This window comes from Aegilops tauschii, chromosome 5 (assembly GCF_002575655.3).
Source record: "Aegilops tauschii subsp. strangulata cultivar AL8/78 chromosome 5, Aet v6.0, whole genome shotgun sequence".
NCBI lineage: Eukaryota > Viridiplantae > Streptophyta > Magnoliopsida > Poales > Poaceae > Aegilops > Aegilops tauschii.
Window position 1 is genome coordinate 333,967,456 of NC_053039.3, and position 20,114 is coordinate 333,987,569.

At 45.0% G+C, this 20,114-nt stretch overlaps 1 protein-coding gene across 3 annotated transcripts; it reads right to left on the reverse strand.

Moving 5' to 3' along the window:
• Window positions 1-6,431: 6,431 nt before the first annotated feature.
• On the reverse strand, window positions 6,432-13,774 carry LOC109772042 (putative 1-phosphatidylinositol-3-phosphate 5-kinase FAB1C). Of its 3 annotated transcripts, none has more exons than XM_020330737.4 (12): window positions 13,256-13,774; window positions 12,877-13,168; window positions 11,888-12,589; window positions 11,649-11,802; window positions 11,226-11,567; window positions 10,347-11,036; window positions 9,918-10,249; window positions 9,712-9,838; window positions 9,457-9,615; window positions 7,868-9,349; window positions 7,512-7,778; window positions 6,432-7,009 (listed from the first exon to the last, which is right to left on the reverse strand). In XM_020330737.4, exons 2-12 carry the CDS (start codon window positions 13,164-13,166, stop codon window positions 6,755-6,757), a joined length of 4,800 nt encoding a protein of 1,599 aa, XP_020186326.1. In that variant the 5' UTR covers window positions 13,167-13,168; window positions 13,256-13,774; the 3' UTR covers window positions 6,432-6,754. The 3 variants fall into 3 exon arrangements, with proteins under 3 accessions (XP_020186326.1, XP_020186324.1, XP_020186322.1); XM_020330735.4 differs by having other exon boundaries at window positions 13,260-13,616; XM_020330733.4 differs by having other exon boundaries at window positions 12,877-13,184; window positions 13,256-13,616.
• Window positions 13,775-20,114: the final 6,340 nt, after the last annotated feature.

The following is a 20,114-nucleotide window of genomic DNA, read 5'->3' on the forward strand; positions in this document are numbered from 1 at the left end:
GACAGCTCGGACCCACCAGCTATATCTTCGCACACAAGGAAGTGCGTCCTTATTACGCAAAAAAAAATGAATACTCCCCCTGCTAGCTGGGACCCAGTATAGTGGCAGGCTGACTTGTGGGCCTACTAAGTTGACGGGGACGGAGGGCTTTGTCAACTTAGTCAATATGCACGATTCTAGCTCCAGTGACCGTATGATGTCCATCCAACGGCCGTAGTGCTTCTTCAACCTCTGGTCTTGTTGCTCCAGCCGCCCAAAGCAGCGCCGGTCGTGCCGCATGCTCCTGCCTCCCGTGGCCGGCTGTGCTGCCACGGAGAACTCACCACCCCCTACTATTCCCACCGCTAGCCAGGCCCTGCGGCGACGGCAGCCTCACACCACAGCCGAACCAGTGAACCCTCGTACACCTCTCTGCGCGGGCTTCCACTGCCGCATCTTCCCCGGCTCCGCGTCATCCCCTTCCTACGCCTCGCTGTCGTCCACCGCCCTGGTGCTCTCGGCGCGGCGTGGTCAACATGGGCAAGGAACGGCTTCCATCGGACATGGACTGTACATGGAGAGGCTGACAGCTGGGTCCACAGCCGCAGCAAGGAAGTGCCTCCTTATTACGCGCAAAATAATTATTCCTCCACCTGACAGCGGGGACTCACCGGACGGGCCACCGTATTTCACGAAAAAAATGTTTCCCCCTGACTGCGGGGACCCACCAGCTACATCTTCGCACGCAAGGAAGTGTGTCCGGGCAAAAAAAACGATTCGCCCCCCTGACTGCTGGGACCCACCAGCTACATCTTTGCAGGCAAGGAAGTGCCTGACAGTCGGGACCCACCTGGTCGAAGCATACGTAGCATTTTCATTCTGGTCGCGAACGTGTACGTACATACTGGTCGATGTAGAGGCACGCACGTGTCGTAGTAGAGGCGCGCACGTAGCATGTACACGTACGTACAGCGGCCAGTGTGCAAGAAAGAAAATACGGCCACGTACGTACATACGGGCAGGGCTCGAACACCTACTCGCACATACGTACGGCCAAGGCTCGTGTACATGGCTGGGTCGGAACGGAGAAACAGCGTCGCCGTCGTGTTCATGGGGAGCCAACCGGCTGGGTCGGAACGGAATGTGTCGTCGTGTTTATCGGGAGGGCTTGGACGGAACAGCCGATGGAAATGAGGCCTGGCGTACCGCAGAACGGAGGAAATGGCCTTTTGTTCGACCGGCCACGTTAAAAACGGGATCCTGTTCATCGGGAGGGGTCTGGCGTACCGCAAAACGGAGGAAACGGACCTCCTACGGTCGAAACGGGGGTCCTGTTGATCGGGAGGGGTGTGGCGTACCGCAAAACGGAGGAAACGGACTTGTGTTGGAGCGCTACGGTCGAACCGGGGGTCCTGTTCATCGGGAGGGGTGTGGCGTACCGCAAAACGGGACTCCACGGGATACTGTTCATCTCCACCGTCGACCCCCTCCAGCCTCCACGGGCTACTGTTCATCCACCGTCGACCTCCTCCAGCCTCCACCTGCGATTGTTCATCCAGGGGCTCCTGTTCATCCAGCCTCCACCACGCGCTACTCCACCGGCTACTGTTCAACTAGCCCTCTCCACGGGCTCCTGTTCAACCACCCCTCCATGGGCTACTGTTCATCCAGCCCTCCACCGTCTACTATTCATTCTGCCCTCCACGGGGTGGTCCTGTTCATCCTGCCCTCCACGGGGTCCTGTTCATCCAGCCCCAACCGGCTCGATCGATCGGGGTCCTGTTCATCCAGAGGCAACACCACGGGGTCCTGTTCATCCACCCCCACCGGGAACTGTTCATCCAAACCCCCCAGCAACGCTCACTGTTCATCCAGAGGCAGCATCGATCGGCTTCAGTTAGCAGCAGTAGCGAAGGAATCGCTCGATGGGGTTCAGTTAACAGCCATCGATCGATCGCTCGAGTTCAGTAACGCGTAGCCTGCAGTGCAATCACTCGGGTTCAGTTAGAGCCCAACGCCTCGCTCGGGTTCAGTTAGATCCCAACGCCTCGCACCCACGAGCGTGCGTGTACGAGAGAAATGCGCATCGCTCGGCACCGACCACCCACCGTAACCGGGAACACCCCGATATTTTCCTCGCCCTCGCTTCTACCACGGTTTTTCCGTCATGGACGGCCGAAAGAATGTCATGTAGCTGCGTCTCCGGCCCGTCCAGGACGAAAAGCCCATTTTATGTCATGATTTTTTGTCATAGAAGTAGGACCCCACCACATCTATGATGATACCGGGTTTTGTCACAATTATCGTCATAGAAGTGTCATAAGTATGACAGAAAAAATTTCGTTCGGCCCAAAATGTCATGGATGTGTCTTTTTTTGTAGTGAAGTGATGGAATGATCAAGTGATGGAATGATCAAGTGATGAAATGATGGAATGATCAACTGTGACTGTACCTGGATTTTGAACAATTTCATCTCCTTCCATTCCCTATCCTGTATCTCCTTCCATTTCTTCTCCTACATGTCCTTCCATTTCATTTTCTGCATCTTCATCCATTTCATCCACATCTTCTGCAGGTGGAGTGAAGTTGAGATCTGGGAGATCCATTTTCTCCCGGAGATATGAATATGTAAGATGAAGTAGAAGTAGAAGTAGAAGATATTAAAATTCAGCAAAGTGCTTTCAAAAGCACTCAAGTGACAAGAACAATAACAACAAGTGGTTTTTGTTTGCTTGTTTTATGTCTATGTTGATGAGATGTTGAGATTTTATGTCTATGGTTTTTTGGCTTAAAAATTGAGTAAAGTGTACCTAACTGAATTAACCACTGCTCTACACTACTACTTGCTGCATCACAGCTCACACTACAATGCCATGAGATACTCCAGGATAATAATCCAGTTAGTTTCTTCTACTGTTGATCTTGCTTTGTCAACTTTCTGCTGATTTGTCAATCTTGCTTTTGTTTTCACAGGTGGACAGATGGACAATGGTTAATTCAGGTTCATCCAGTTTTGTTCCTTTCTGGTAAGTTTTGGTTGCAGTAGTCTTGTTAACATAATGAAGTAGTCTTGTTAATTGAAACTTGTTAACTGAAAATGTTCAGTACTCCTACATCTTGAAGCAGTAGTATAAGATGCATCATTAAGCAGCAGACGTAAATAGGCTACTTCTCTTGTTTTCTCATCAAACTACTGTTGTTCATCATGGAGTATTGTTCATACTACTGTTGTTCATCAAACTATTGTGTGTTTCCTCATCAAACTACTATTCATACTACTCCTGTTCAATCAAGATGTTTCCAAAATTATAGGAAATTCACATTTGTACTCCTTGAAATCTGTGAAGATTGATTGATTGAAGAGTACTTTGAAATCTGTGATCTGTTGAAGATTCATTACAAAGTAGAGTAATTACACACAGTACTCTGAAATCTCATTAAGCCTTTCTTTGATTGAAATCCTGAAATCTTATTAAGCCTTTCTTTGATTGATTGATTGATTGTGCAGGAAATTCAACTGTGCTAGCTCCTGATTATACTCTGCAAATGATTGTAGCTCCTGATTATACTTTGCTCCTTCATCTTCAGACGTGCATTGAGATCCAAATTTTCCTAACATTGAGACAAAATTACTGTAGACGTATATCATTTTGTCTCTGTGTGATCAATAATTTTCCTAACATGTCTCAGATCGAATGCTCAACATGCTGTGTGACACAATACATGTCACACAAAGACATGTTAATTCAGAATACTCCAAGCAATTATGTGTGCATTCAGAATCATTCATCCATAGTATCATTTTGTGTGCATTCAGAATGATTATACTCTGTATTCTGTATAATCATTTTGTCTCTCTGCTCATCCAGCAGAAATCCAAGAAATTCTGATCAAAATTACTGTGCGTATGCAGGAGCAGAAAGGAGCAGAGCAGCGGCTGACCTTGAGCTCTCGATCGGAGTGGAGGGAGGCGGTCGGCGAGGGATCTGCGGCCAGCAGGGGAGGATCCGGAGCTGCGGCGGAGCAGGCAGCCGGTGGGGAATGGCGGCCGGCGAGGGTGCTCCGGACCGCGGCAAGGGAGCTTCCGATCGTGGCAGGGAAGGGCGACCAAAGAAGGGATGGGGCTCTCGATTGGAGCGGCGCAGGCAGCCGGCGGGGAAGGATGCCGGAGATGTGGACGGCGGAGGAGCCTGGCGAAGGGGAGGAGCGACGGAGGAAGACGACGGAGTCCTGGCGGGGGAAAGGAGCGACGGAGGAAGACAACGACCCGAACGATTTCAAATCGGGGGCAGTTTTGTAATTTCACTAGTTTTCACCTGGTCGGAAAAGACCCCCTAGCGACAATTATTTCGAAGCGGAGGGAGTACTAGTTATTATTTTTTTTAGCCTGTGTGTCTACTGGTTTTTTTAGCCCATGCCCTCCTATAGATCCAATCATCTCTCTCCACGTCACTGTTTACGTAAAACACGTAACAGACCGTACGTAAGTCTAGCATTGCCCTTTCTCTTTCGATAATCCTATACCTACGTAGTGCCTACGAAGGCCTACGTAATTTTCCATACAACTAAACCTATCGCCCCCTGATTCTAACGGGGGTGGGCCCGTGCCCTTCTATAGATCCAATAATCTCTCTCCACGTCACTGTTTACGTAAAACACGTAACAGACCGTGCGTAAGTCTAGCATTGCCCTTTCTCTTTCGATAATCCTACACTTACGTAGTGCCTACGAAGGTGTACGTAATTTTTCATACAACTAACGCCCACACGTATGGTGGGAGCCAAACCCGCCCACACGCCCTATAACACACAGATTGCGCCACGTCATGCGTGAATCTTTTTAAATTTTCAGTTTTTAAAATGTTTAATCTTAAATGAAAAATTCGATTGAAGATCCGTTTTCACCATTAAATCCCTCGCGACGAGATCTTCGAAACTATATCTCATATCAATATATTTCGGCGATTTTTTTGGTTAAAAGTTGCCATGTCTATTGCATATGAATTGTCATGATGTTTACACTGAAGTTGCCATGATATGTTTCAGTTATTTTCTTCTATATTTAAAAGTAAATTTTGATATATTATAAAACGGGAAATTAAGAAACTAGACTTGCCATGAACCATAAACTAAAACTGCCATGATTCATACAAAAAATAATTTTCATGGTCAAAGTACTGAAATTGCCATCATCAAAAAATAAAATTGCCATGATAACAAACTAAAATTGTCACATGGCAACTTTAGTTTAAGCACTATGGCAACTACAGTGTAAACGACAGGTCAACTTTTGAGAAAAAAGAAATTCATCGAAACATATCAACATGGGATCTAGTTTTGAAGATCTCGCCGAGACAAATTTAATGGTGAAAATGGATTTTTAATTCGATTTTTTAATTAGGAGATAAAATAGTTTTAAGCAAAAACCAGAAAGATTCCTGCTGATGTCATTTGTTCATACGTGACAAAATGCATGTGTGGGCGTTTGCACATCGCCCACACGCCTCCATCACCACTCATTTTGCCACGTATGAACAGATGACATTAGCAGAAATCTTTTTGGTTTTCGGTTTAATAATGTTTTATCTCTTAATTAAAAAAGTGAATTAAAAATTCGTTTTCACCATTAAATCCGTCTCGACGAGATCTTCAAAACTAGACCCCATGTTGATATATTTCGACGAAATGTTTTTTTTGCCCAAAAGTTGCCATGATGTTTATGCTGTAGTTGTCATAGTGCTTAAACTAAAATTGTCATGTGGCAATTTTAGTTTGTAGATCATAGCAATTTTAGTTTTTCGATGATGGCAATTCCAGTACTTTGACCATGAAAATATTTTTTTGTATGAACCATGGCAATTTTAAGTGCAAGTATCATGGCAATTTTTATTTATGGTGCATGGCAAGTCTAGTTTCTTAATTTCTCATTTTATAATATGTCAAAATTTACTTTTAAATGTAGAAGAAAATACGTATCATGACAACTTCAGTGTAAACATCATGGCAATTCATGTGCAATGGTCACGTGGGACGGCATGTTCCCTTTTCCATAGCTAGTATTTTGTTTCTGTTTTTGTCATTCCTTTTTTCTTTTCCCTTTAACTATCTATTCCGTATATGCAAAAAGAAAAAAGAAAAGAGATAAAAAAATCAACGCAAGCCAGCCCAACTCAGTCAAGCCCATCACAGATCCACAAACAAACCCAACAAGCAAACATCACAAAATCATCTTTAAAAAAAGCAAACATCACAAAAACCAGCGACCAGAAATAGCGATCAAACCGGACGATCGTACATGAATGACTGAGACATAGCTAAGTCTCCAAGTCTCAGTCGACTAAACGACTAAGACTAGACAGATCCTATTTTTATTGGATAAAGTCAGCTGCCTTTCCCTAAGAAAAACATGAGGCGCTAATCCCCTACAAAAACATGAGACCACAATGCAAATGTACAGAAGAAGTAACTGAGCTGTTACATGTCATAAAATCTCTCATCTTTGTCCTACAACTGTCGGTATAGAAGCCGGGTTACATCAAAAGGAGCCGGCGCATCTCGGCGTTAAAACTCCGCCGTCGATCACCAATTTACATGGAGCGATCCATATGAATATCCTACAGCTAAGTAAGCTGCCACAATGATGCGATCTGCTAAAAAGAACACAAACAACCAAAGAATGGCTATCCGTATCGATTCACCGTGTCCTTGGTCAAAAAATTACCATGGAGGAATGAACGATGCGGTTTCTGCTGACAGGTGACAGATGGAGCGATCTTCAAGAGGACCATTGGTCGGGGATGGCAATGAAGTACCTCGACATGGCCTTTCTGAACCTCTTCTTATACTGGACTGGCGATATGACAGTTGGGGTCTCATTCTTGGGGCCACCTAGGATGCCTGAGGCCTTCACCCACGTCTCCAGCTGCTTGTCCCAGGTGTACTGTCGCAGGAAGTCGATGATGCCAATCACAAGCTCATTATTCTCCTCGTCAATGCCCACCAGAAGCGAGTAGTCCATGACATCCAACGACTGCAAAAGTGAATTGAATTAATTAAGCGCAGATGTTTCTCTAAAATCATCAGGATGACGCAAAGTGAAATCAAATAAGTACTTATGTTTTAGGTTTGCAACAAGTAATACGTAAATAAGGCCTGGTAGAAGATAATGAATACGAGCCATCTTTGTGGAGAAAAACACAAGCTATTCTGACTTCATGAGGAAGACCAGGAACTAGGGCTGTTCAATTTTCATGGGGTCTCAAAATTATATGTTAGGCTCAGCTGTGCGGTTCTATGAACACAATCCAGTAAAAACGGTGCATTGAAAAGATGCTTCTTCTTGCTCCTTCTTTTGTGTCATGTAAATGATGGTTTTCATATCAGTGAAACAAAGTGTGATCAGCAGTACTTTATTTGTGAAATTAAGGTGAACAAGACTAGAGGGGTGCTGCTGGTAAAATGTTCCTTTTGGCATCATAAAGGTTCCTATAATTTGGTTGTATGAAACAAAGTAAGTTGAGAGAGTTGCATACCGCAAGAATTGATGTATCATTCCAGACAGCTCTTTCCAATGTTCGCTTCGCCTTACGGCCCAAAAATATAGGCTTTGTATGTAATTCCTCGATGAGATTAGAGTCCAAAAGTACTTTATTGTGGCTAGATGTATCTGAATTATAGCGTGAACGCACGGAACCCTTTAGATCATACACCCTCGATATTGTTTTCTGGAAGAAAATGTTCTCCATAACCATAAGATCCATCTTAACCTCACGCCCTCCTTTCAAGCCCTTGATATTAACCTGGATGGGAGCAACACAATAAATTAATAAAAGATTGAACAAAAAAGTGTGCTGCCGGATCAAATGTGCAAACATAGAAAGTGGCGAACCTGATAAATTCCTAATATTTTGGCCAGACATGTTGGGCTTCCAGAAGTCAATGATTGAGTCAAGTGCCTGAAGTATTGAGGAGCAAACCCAACAAAAGAGTCTAGCTCCGTCTTGGTGACTTGTTTAATAATGAATCTCTCATCCATTGTCTTTGCAAAGTAAACATTGCTTTTTCCACCATCAGCACTCCATCTTTTACAGCGACTGAGAGAACGTATGTAATCAACATCACTTGGACAGCACTTCTTTCTAAGTGAAGCAAACTGCCTTGCAAAATAACAAGTCACTGAAAACTTTGTATTATCTGCACAAAATGCTTCATTGTCAAACGAATACTTAAAGTGGGCTCCTTCTTGTGAAGGCAAAGCTTTCTCAAGTCCGCTATTGCTGACCGCGGAGCAATTTGACATATGTTGAAAGCTGGATTTTGAATCCAGTTTATGCGTAACATGCTCAACATATTCTTGTGACGTCATGGCATATGATACGATACTGGTTGGCTCATCATCATAGACAGCAACAACAAGGGCACCTTCAGAACCAATATGAGGCAGCAGCAGCCGTGCCCCATCACTCACCATATGAGAAGCAGACTTGAGATATGTAGGTGCGCGAGTAAGAATAACATTTAAGTTTCCCCTTGATCTAGGAGATATTTGAGAAAAAGCCCTACGCATGTTTGTCATCGGATCCTTTACAAGGCTTGTCAAATCTCTGAAGGAATCAACTGATCTCATTTTCAAGGACAAATGTAATGAAGCAGGCAACAATCCAGTTTGTTCCCGTTCATGCAATCTGAATATAGAATCAAATGAATGGACTCGAACTGGGGAGATTGCCTTCTTGTAATTTGGATTGCCCAACAAACTAAAAGACCCCTTTCCATCAGCTTTGATCAAATCTTGTGGAAGACTGCAGTGTGCTTCAGTAGATCCACTCCATAACATATCTATTTTATCAGATAAAATAGATGCAAGAGAGGGTAACCTCTCAACTGGTACCGTCTCGATAGAATTCATGGAAAGGCGCCGTCCATTTTCAGACACACTGAATTGGCTAAAGACCACGTCAAGATCTCCTGCGCCACTCACACCATCCACCTGCCCAATCGGCAAATTTGTCTCAACCAAGATATTCCCGTTATCCATTGAGGCCTCTCTGGATAGTAGAGATCTCCTTGGACTTCCAGAGGAGCACCTTCTGTATGTGGCAGGTCCTTCATGTGTTTCTCCATGCTGTGTAACAGTGGTCAGTAGCTCAGATTTATCTTCCTTCATGCTGGTGGCTTGGAGATTTTCTGGATTGGAAGAATCAGTTCTGGCAATATGGCCATTTGCTTTAAGCGAATCAATGTTACACAACCTGCAGTCCCAAACGTATGCATCTAGGAGCAGACCACGTCTCACACGGTTGAGTTCCAAAGTATCAATAGTTGATTTCATGGAATGAACACTCCCCTTTATAACTGGTAGAAGCAAACCCTGCAAAACAAAACAAAACGAGGATAAGAAAAACAATGGAAAACATACGCACACAAAAGACGCTAAAGACTCAGACAATAAACAAAGAAAAAAAATAGAAGGCGGACCTCGTATTCATTTCTTTCCCTGTTAAGCAAATCCTTCATCTCTATAATCTGCCTCCGTATACCTGTTTTTACTGGCTCATCCAAGGTGGTGATACTCCTCTCAATACTATTAAGGAAACCATATACCTCCATATGTAAGGATTCCATTTCATCAAATACCTACATAAGAAAATTATTGCAAATAACCAAAGCTGAGAATGAAGGGCACAGAAATGAATCACTGAACTGTTTAACATAGAACATTAAACAGCGTACCATGACTGTTTCTCCTTTCACCCAGTCTTGCATGCCGTGGCAACTGAAATTCAGCACCGAGGGTGGGAGGTTAACTGATCGAGTAACCATGGGACTATAATGGAAGGCTGCTACCATATTTCCATACCTGCAATGTTTTGTAAGCAGATTCAATTTCACGATAGGATTGGATACAGAGCGCTGAAACATATGAATGAGCTACAGACCCATAGAAACGAAGGCAGTCCCGTTGTAGAGAATGCCCACAGCTCGCAATTCGGTTGGCAGTTGCATGATTAGAAAAGCTGAGCTCTAGAAACTTCCCAAAGGATAGACCCCAAGCAGAATCAGACATGATCACTCTATGTGTAGCAGGCGGCAATCCATCTTCAAATTTGCACTTCATACATCTGTGCCACATCCATATCCTTCCATCGTGTTCACCTGGCAGCTTTTGGGATAAGAGACGCCTAACACTTATTGTTAGGCTGCCGTTCTGGTGCATGTAGCATCTGGCATGTGATTCTGAAGGCTCCTTGCATGACGGACAGCAATATGCCTGAAAAGAAATGCAACAACACATTGCTATTTTGAAAAAATTGATAAGGAATATTTGAGAAAACAGAATACAATGCATAGGCACATATCAGATGTACCTGGTCAAATAAGTTTTCGCGAAGGTATCTCCCAAGTGGCTTATCAAAGCTACCATAAAACTTGATGCGGAAGAGGTGGGAACGCTCACATGCTATGTTTTTGGGGATACAGGTGCTTGAGAGGGAAACTAAGATGCTCTGATGATTGTCAGTACCAGGTAAGTAGCTACATGAAAGCCTGTTCTGGTTATCTAGGCCTCCTGCTTGGAAGTCATCTGGTGGTAGACCACTCCCACTGTTTTCCAAAAGAGATAAATCCACGGGTATCTTTGCCAAGACAGCTTTTTGGCAGGCATTAACGGCATTCAGATAATTGGCATGATTAACAGGAGATTCAGATTCGGTACACTCAGGTGCACTTCCAAGGCTTTCCCCATCCAATCGTAATGAAGGCGGTGATGCAGAAATACCATCAAACATTTGCGTGATAGCAGCAGTATGTGGCCATTTAGTAGCAGCTCTGAGACTATCAGTAGTATCACGATCAGCAGACTTAGCAGAAATGTGATCTGTATTGGTCCATGCTTCTTGTGCACCCATTGCAGTTACTGAAATAACTCGTGGAATTGTTGCGCCCTCATCAGCAAGGAATGATGTCTCGAGGGACAGATGATAAGCAGCAAAAACTGCAAGTTGCATTGCATGCTTAATCTTCTTCAGTTCTTCTCGACAATTTCCTCTTAGTAGGACCTAAATAAAAGCATTGCACGTTTAGCTTGCAGAATGGTTCTGGAATAATATATGAGTAAGCAATTCAAGAACAGTTCCAAAGTATATAAGATCAACAGCTGAGCACATCATATGATAGGAGAAGTGTAAATAAATGCCAACAAACCATTTTATTATTCCAATCAAGTATCTTCACAAAGGGATAATTACCGTGCAACCCAGGCGCTTCAGACAGCCTTCAAAAAACATCAGTGTTTTTGTTGTTGGTCTCTTCTCTGCATGTCCTGATGCAAATGATTCCAGAACCTTTTCCACCTTGAACATGTCACATTGCCCTAGCCTTGCTGAAGCAATGTTATCAATTGACGAGGCAATCTGACCGCCTGTGCATTTTGATATTCTCTCCAAAAGTGTCCTCTTTACATTCAGAACTAATGAGATATCTTTCGCTAAGAGCTCCTGGGCATAAGATGAGACACTCTTCTCAACTATCAGCACATTAGGTTTCCTAGACTCAATCTTTCCAACAACAGTTCGTAGATATTCCTTCTCCTACAGATAGAACATTTGTCAGCAAGACTGCAAACAACTAAACATCATACTTAAATTTCAAAAACATGCACAGACACAAACCTGTTCGAGTATAGTTCCAATTGATGCTAACTTATTAGAAGCTTTCTGGTACTCGAGTGCACCTCCTAAAATGAGCAATTTGGCATTACTGTACTCAGAGACCATGCGTTTGTGTTTTACATTCTTGGAGCAAACAATTCCTCTTATAAAATTGCTGCAATCAACGGGTTATCAATCAGTTCCAAATTATGATCAGTAGAAGCATGCAATGCGTAGAAACAACGGAAGCGAGCACATACCTATCAGTTGGGTTCCCAGATGCTATGCACTTGATCTTCACATAATCACTAGGATCCATGCTGCCGCCTTTCTTGGTGTCAGGTTTCACAAAGTAAGCGGCTTGCCATGCTAACGAGGACACAATATCGAGCCAGATTTTGGAATCCTTCTCACTGGCCAACCCAACACCTTCCGCCTTCAGTAACTGTGCAACTAGAGCTTGAAAATGCCTAAATAGATCCTTCTGAACACTCTCTTGGTGGGACCCACAATTAATATTACTAACACCAGTTGCTCTATTAGTTTTAGCACTGAAACAACTTGGGGCAAAAATGTTGTTGGAGTCCCCAATTTCATCATCATCGTCATCGAATCCAAATAACCTCGATTCAGCATCATCAATCTCATCTTCAGGCGGTGGTGGGCACCAAATATTTCCACCAAAGTCGAAGATACAGGACGGCACATGGCTTGCTTTGCTGTTCTCGGCGATGCTAACACCAGCTAGATCATGAGCATCATCTGAGTCGATTGCTGCAATTGCACCATCATTCTGCCTCGCCGCACAAGTAGGACTCTCTGTGGGGCTTGGGGTCATCGATCTGTATGTTGAGTTACTAACACTAACACTAGAATCTGTATCTGAAAAGTCATTTAAGAAGTAAGTCCCTGGGGCTAAAAACTGGACCCTGGGTTCATGAGCCTCCTCGTCATCCGCTTGCCTGCATCAAAAAATTATTCAGAACTCGTCAACAGTGGCCAGAGCTAGACAACCTACCTCTACTCAAGCCATCAGCGTCCATCAACCACTACTTCCAAAGAAAGAGGGGCGATTACTTAAAGCCATTCTAAGTCAATTGACCAGACATTTTGCACTTATTAGAAGGCAACGGAAGTAAATAATAACTGATTTACTAGTTCACCTCCATATCATTAGGAGTACTACTATAGTTTAGTGTTAGGAACCAATTAATTTTGCACTACAGATAGAGACAGAGATTTCCGTTACCTAATATCGCGGTCTGGAGGAGGGGAGCGCGGCGCCACGTCGCCTTTGCTCCTGGATCTCGCCTCGGGCGCCCGCAGCGGCGTCGTGGGCGGCTCAGCAGGCGACGCCGGGCTGTTTGGCCGCCCGGGCGGGCCGCCGGCATGGCCCACCGATCGGCGGCGTCGCGTCTCTATGCGCGCGAGTGCGTCCCCATCGGTGCCGCCCTTGTGCATGTGGCGCTGCGGGTGGTCGGCGACGAGGGATCTGGTCTTCTCCGCTGCGCCCATCGCCGCGAAATCCAGCACACCCATCCCTACCAGGCCACCACGCTACGTTCAAACCAACCGACTAAAAAAACTGCCAAAAAAAATGGAGCAGGAAACAACGGGGCGCGCCGAACCTACGCGACGCGGACGCGCGGAAGATTCCTTCCTCCCAAAGCCACCGTCCACCTCCCCACCAACGCGCGCGGAACTAACTGGTGTGCCCAGGCCCTGGGGGGCGGGGGCGGGGGCGGTCGGAGATGGAGCGGGGCTCCGGCGAGGAGGCGATGGAGCGGGGCTCCGGCGAGGAGGAGATGGAGCGGGGCTCCGGCGAGGAGGCGGTGGGGCGGGGATTCAGCAGCCAATGCGGGAGAGGCGGGCGGCGGCCAGAGGATCGGGGCCGGAGAAGCGCGGCTTGGTTGCAGATTTGGGAGGTTTGGAGGGGTGGGAACGCGTGCGTTGGCGAGAGCTTGGAGGAGAGAGCAGGGGAAGGCTGGCGGGCGGCGGCGGCGAAGCGGCGGTGCTTATTATACGGATATGGAGATTGGGAGGGAGATTTGAGAGTGAATACTAGGAAAGTGACGCCGTAAAATGGGGACGCTAACGGCGAGGGGAGGCTGCGTGCGCTGTCGAAACCCCGTTTCCTTCCTCCTTTCGGTCTCGCCTTGTGTACGGTGGATATCTATATAGGAGTACCTATAAAGGATGGATGATTATTAATCCAAGGAAATATGGAATGGATGTGGATGTAATCTTATCTGTAGCACTTAATGATATCCATCTTTTATCTCTTCTCTTTTGGTGATTATTAACAGCCCCGGTTGTGAAAATTAATAACAGCCCGTGAACGTGCGGAACCAGGTCTTATGAGTTACGACTCGCTTCGCACCGCACGACTGTCCACGCAACGCGCGTGTTTTACACACGTGTAAATGGACGGTACTTAAAATGAAATGAAATGAAAAAATATATGTTTGCAGTTGTTGATAATGGGCCATTATCAATGGCATATAATGCCAGGTTTTAAGTATATTTATTTCACTAAGTTCAATTTTGAAGGAGAAAGCTTGGGAAAGATCAATGAAAATCTATCATAAAGATATGCCTTACAATTGATGACAGTTATGAAAAAGTAACATAATTCTTGTAAAAAGGGATGTGGAGAGTAAATGATGATTGTTGACGGTAAGGAAAATACGTTAAAGATAAACATAACCTTATCTAGTTAATTTACCTGATTGGAAAAAACCTAAGTTCGGTTATATGAAGCTGAATGTGGACGCGGGTTTTGATTTTGATTCACTTGTGGGGACCGTGGGGGCTGTTACCCGAGACCACAATGGGAAGTCCATTGCCGCAGCAAATGAAAAGATGAAGATTTGCTATGATTCATTTACAGCAGAAGTCGTGGCAGTGAGATTTGGCTTGAATCTTGCACGTACTATGGGATGTAGCAAAATTGAGATCAATTCGAATAGCATGAAAGTTGTTGAAGCTCTGAATGATGGTAGTTCATCATCGGTGGCCAGTGCTATTTTTTATGACTGTTTTTTTATGTCTCTTGATTTCAATCATGTAACCTATGCTCATTGCAATAGGGAAAGTAATCAAGTAGCTCATGAACTGGCTAGGATAGCTAGATTTTCACCTCCTTCTGTTTGGATGGATTCAACACCGGATGAGGTGATTTCCATGCTTGTAAACGATGCAACTTTGATAGCGAGTGAATAAAGAGGTGATTTTGGTAAAAAAACTGTAATTGTAAAAGCTTACATGATGTAAGGAAAGTGAATTGGATGGAATTTTTGTATCTATGTCTTAATAATGGGACATTATTAATGGCAGATTATGCATATTTTGATGTAAGAGTACTTTATTTGCTTATATATTTGTTATCAATGCACTTGATGCACATGCTTGACTTTAGATACTTGAGGAAGTATATATAATATAAGAATACTTCAATATTACAAGATAACATTAAATACTCAATCTATATGGGCACAATCCTTGAGATGCTACTTTGACCGTTGTTTAAAATTTATATACTTGTTATAAGATATTTAAATTCAAGAGAAAAAATATGGGTAGTCTGATGATGGTACAGTGTTTGCCTAGCATGTTAATTATTTGTCAAAGCTAGACAAGATTTGGTTGTAGTTTAATGTGAAAGCGTGCATTTTATAATGTAGATAGTAACACTATGTGTTGAGGTTTAAGAATAAACTTTCAACTAGGGGGTATTCTTAGTAGTGTGGTTAGTAAGCTTGGCGTGTACGACGACCTTATGTCGACGATCGTCGTACACTTGACAAAGTGACACGGAGATGTTCTTAAATTAGGTTCAACTGCCTCGAGGGAGCACGTCCTATGTCCTATGGGAGGGTCGTTGAGAGTAGTGCCCGGGGCACGGGACACTACAAGTGCTTCCTCCTCACGGGTTGCCACTGCACAGGATCTCACCCGGTTTGCTCATACTGTTGCTTCTTTTCATCATCAATAAGAAGGATAAAACATGCTCTTTCGTGGGTTCAATAACTTGTTCAAGATTTGCAAGTCCAACCAGGCACGTCACATCAAGGATGCAAACTGGAGCAAGAAGTTGCGCTGAGAGTAGAATGCAACGAAAGCCTGAACTCTAGAGAGCCTAGCCACCTGGACGTGAGGATGTTGACAATGTTGTCACGGACTACTCCAACGCCTACCTTGGCTATATCCCAAAGGATGAGGATGAGGATGCTGCCAGTGCCCCTCCTCGAGCTTAGGTCCTCCTGGTAGCATCACCTGTTTCCCTTTTTGGGGTCTCGATGCCAAAAGGGGAGAAGAACTCTATTAGCATTCGTGTGCTCGGATATTGCAAGCCCTCGTGTTAGCTTTCGTTCTTCTATGGGCTTGTAATAACTTTTATGTGTCGTTCCGTACTTTGGTAATTTGTTGCAAGCTACTCTATTTGCTTTTGTGTGAAACCATATGTTGGTTTTATGAGCTTTCCTTGGTTATATTATTGTGCTTGTCATTGCATTAGCATAGTCTTGCACGTATATCTTGCTCTCACAATACCTCTAGTTTGTGACCCATGGCACCATTGTTATTATGTTTTATTTTAGCACAAACTAGCTTGTGCAACATGCTCACCTCACTCTTTTTTTATCTTGTTGCATTTGGTTATTAATTTAGGGGGAGCCTTCTTCATTGTGTGATTTGGTTTCCTAGCATATTTTTATACATGCACACATCAAATGGGAGCTTCCTAGATTAATAGTGTTGCATGGCAATATAGTTTATCTTTCACCATAATTATTCTCATGTGCTAATTTTATTGTCATCAATTCATGAAAAGGGGGGTATCGAAAGTGAATTGTCACTCCTTTATGATTTTGGTGTTGATTACAACAGGATTGGCGAAAACTAATGTTGGTTATCAAGTTTATGTCAGGTCATTTGTTTATTTCATTGGTCTATGAACGTCTGTGATACCCTCTATTAAAAAAGAGAAAAAGACGGTGTTTTGGGGTGGCTCAAAGAGTTTTTTGGTTTTTTTAGTCGTAGGATAAACCATACCATTAAGAGTGGTTGTGAAGGTTAGGGATTTGAGGAACTCAAATAAATTCCATACACAATGTCTCCCCACTTATTTCTTCTTCTCGAAAGGTATTGTTTTCAAGAAGCATTGTGACCCGATGCAGTTGTTTGGGTGCCCGGAGGCACCACAGAGTGCCCACCCCTTATGGACTGTCCAGGTGCCCGAAGGCACCACAGAGCCCCCGCCCCTTTTGGACTGTCCAGTTGCCCGGAGTCCTCGGAGCCCCTAGGTTCCGGAGATGTGGGGAACTCTTGGGATGGTCCGGGGTGCCCGAAGATGCGGGAAACTCTTGGGACGGTCTGGGTGTCCGGCATTCTGGCCCCCGGGGTGCCAGGAGCCCCCTGGTGTCCGTCTTATGTGCGGTCTGGGTGCCCGGACATACCTCAGGATCCCTGTGTGGTTCGGGTACCTGGACCCCTTTGCTCCGGGTGCTCAGATATGTCGGCTAGGCAACAATCACTATGCCTCTTAGGGGTATTTATACCCCCTTCTTCCACCTTAATAACCTAATCTTCCTCAAGATTTTCCCCGCCATTGCCAAACCCTAAAAGCTCAAGAACTCCATCCCCGTGCACCAAACTCTCTGATACTCTAGGGATTGAAGGAGATTCACCCGATCAACATTCCTACCAAACCGATTTGTGTTCCCCCGACTCATTCATCTTCATCAACTTGTTACTCTTGAATATTTGTGCACCCTAGATGGTAGAAGTCACCTTGGAGACATATTGCATTGCGGCAAGGCTTCGTGATGGTGTTGGGAGCCTCCAATTAAGTTGTGGAGATAGCCCCAACCTTATTTGTAAAGGTTCCGGTTGCCGCCTTCAAGGACATCGCTAGTGGATTCACGACACCTTGCATTATGCGAGGGCATGAGCATAATAGGGTGAGCCATTGTGGAGTTTGGGGAGCCTCGTGCCTCCACACCCCTCCAACGGAGATGTACCTCCCCTAACAGAGGGAACTTTGAGAACACATCCTCGTGTCCACTTGCGGTTCCTTCTATCCCTTACGTTTGTGCAAACGTATTATTTTGCGTTCACTCTTTATATTGCACTTGTGGTTTGTTGAGCTTGTCATATATGTTGCTTTATTGTTGATCCTAAAATTCGCAAAAGGATTTAAAAAATGTTAGTCGTCTATTCACCCTCTCTAGTCGACCATACCGATCCTTTCACTTATGTTAATGATCATACATGCACACATTTAACTAAATTCTTCTCATTCCCAACCAAACCAGGAAGGTTGCCAGTCTTCACGTCTTGCTAGTTGCAAGGATTAGACGTCTAGTGTGATCGAAATTGATACTTGTAGGTACGTAATGTAACGAATGGTATTGTAGATGATAATAAAAGTAAATGGTCGAGGTTGAAACCAATAAAGATGAATGAACTAGGATCTATAATTTCATTAGAGACATCTCTCCAAACAAGATAACATAGGTGTGGTGAACAGATTACAATTATGTATCGATTAAATGTAGTTTTTTGTGGCTATGATTATTCATGGCATGATTGCATAGAGGCATTACATCCTTATATCTATAGACTGTTATCCAAGTGCATCTATAGCTAATACTCCACCCCAAAACCACTATAGAGCATGCATCTCAAAGTATTAAGCAGAGCACTGCATTAAGTAAGGTGGCATAATGTTGATAGTGTATGGTCTTCACCCTCACATTCATCGTCGAGATAACTGTTGGAAATATGCCCTAGAGGCAATAATAAAATGGTTATTATTATATTTCCTTGTTCATGATAATTGTCTATTGTTCATGCTATAATTGTGTTATCCGGAAATCGTAATACATGTGTGAATACATAGACCACAACATGTCCCTAGTGAGCCTCTAGTTGACTAGCTCGTTGATCAACAGATAGTCATGGTTTCCTGACTATGGACATTGGATGTCATTGATAACGGGATCACATCATTAGGAGAATGATGTGATGGACAAGACCCAATCCTAAGCATAGCACAAGATCGTGTAGTTCGTTTGCTAGAGCTTTTCCAAATGTCAAGTATCATTTCCTTAGACCATGAGATTGTGCAACTCCCGGATACCATAGGAGTGCTTTGGGTGTGCCAAACGTCACAACGTAACTGGGTGGCTATAAAGGTGCACTACGGGTATCTCCGAAAGTGTCTGTTGGGTTGGCACGAATCGAGATTGGGATTTGTCACTCCGTATGACGGAGAGGTATCTCTGGGCCCACTCGGTAATGCATCATCATAATGAGCTCAATGTGACCAAGTGTTTGGTCACGGGATCATGCATTACGGTACGAGTAAAGTGACTTGCCGGTAACGAGATTGAACAAGGTATTGGGATACCGACGATCGAATCTCGGGCAAGTAACGTACCGATTGACAAAGGGAATTGTATGCGGGATTGATTGAATCCTCGACATCGTGGTTCATCCGATGAGATCATCGTGGAACATGTGGGAGCCAACATGGGTATCCAGATCCTGCCGTTGGTTATTGACTGGAGAGTCGTCTCGGTCATGTCTGCATGTCTCCCGAACCCGTAGGGTCTGCACACTTAAGGTTCGGTGACGCTAGGGTTGTAGAGATATTAGTATGCGGAAATCCGAAAGTTGTTCGGAGTCCCGGATGAGATCCCGGACATCACGAGGAGTTCCGGAATGGTCCGGAGGTGAAGAATTGTATATAGGAAGTCCAGTTTCGGCCACCGGGAAAGTTTGTGTACCGGGACCACCGGAAGGGTCCCGGGGGGTCCACCGGGTGGGGCCACCTATCTCGGAGGGCCCCATGGGCTGAAGTGGGAGGGAACCAGCCCCTGGTGGGCTGGTGCGCCCCCCTTGGGCCTCCCCCTGCGCCTAGGGTTGGAAACCCTAGGGGTGGGGGCGCCCCACTTGGCTTGGGGGGCAAGCCACCCCCTTGGCCGCCGCCCCCCTTGGAGATGGGATCTCCTAGGGCCGACGCTCCCCCTAGGGGCCCTATATAAAGAGGGGGGAGGAAGGGCATCCGCACCTAAGCCCCTGGCGCCTCCCTCTCCCTCCCGTGACACCTCTCCCTCTCGCTGAGCTTGGCGAAGCCCTGCCGAGATCCCCGCTGCTTCCACCACCACGCCGTCGTGCTGCTGGATCTCCATCAACCTCTCCCTCCCCTTGCTGGATCAAGAAAGAGGAGACATCTTCCCCAACCGTACGTGTGTTGAACGCGGAGGTGCCGTCCGTTCGGCGCTCGGTCATCGGTGATTTGGATCACGATGAGTACGACTCCATCAACCCCGTTCACTTGAACGCTTCCGCTCGCGATCTACAAGGGTATGTAGATGCACTCCTTTCCCTCTCGTTGCTAGAAGACTCCATAGATTGTTCTTGGTGATGCGTAGAATTTTTTTAATTTCTGCAACGATCTCCAACAATAACTACGTGACTATC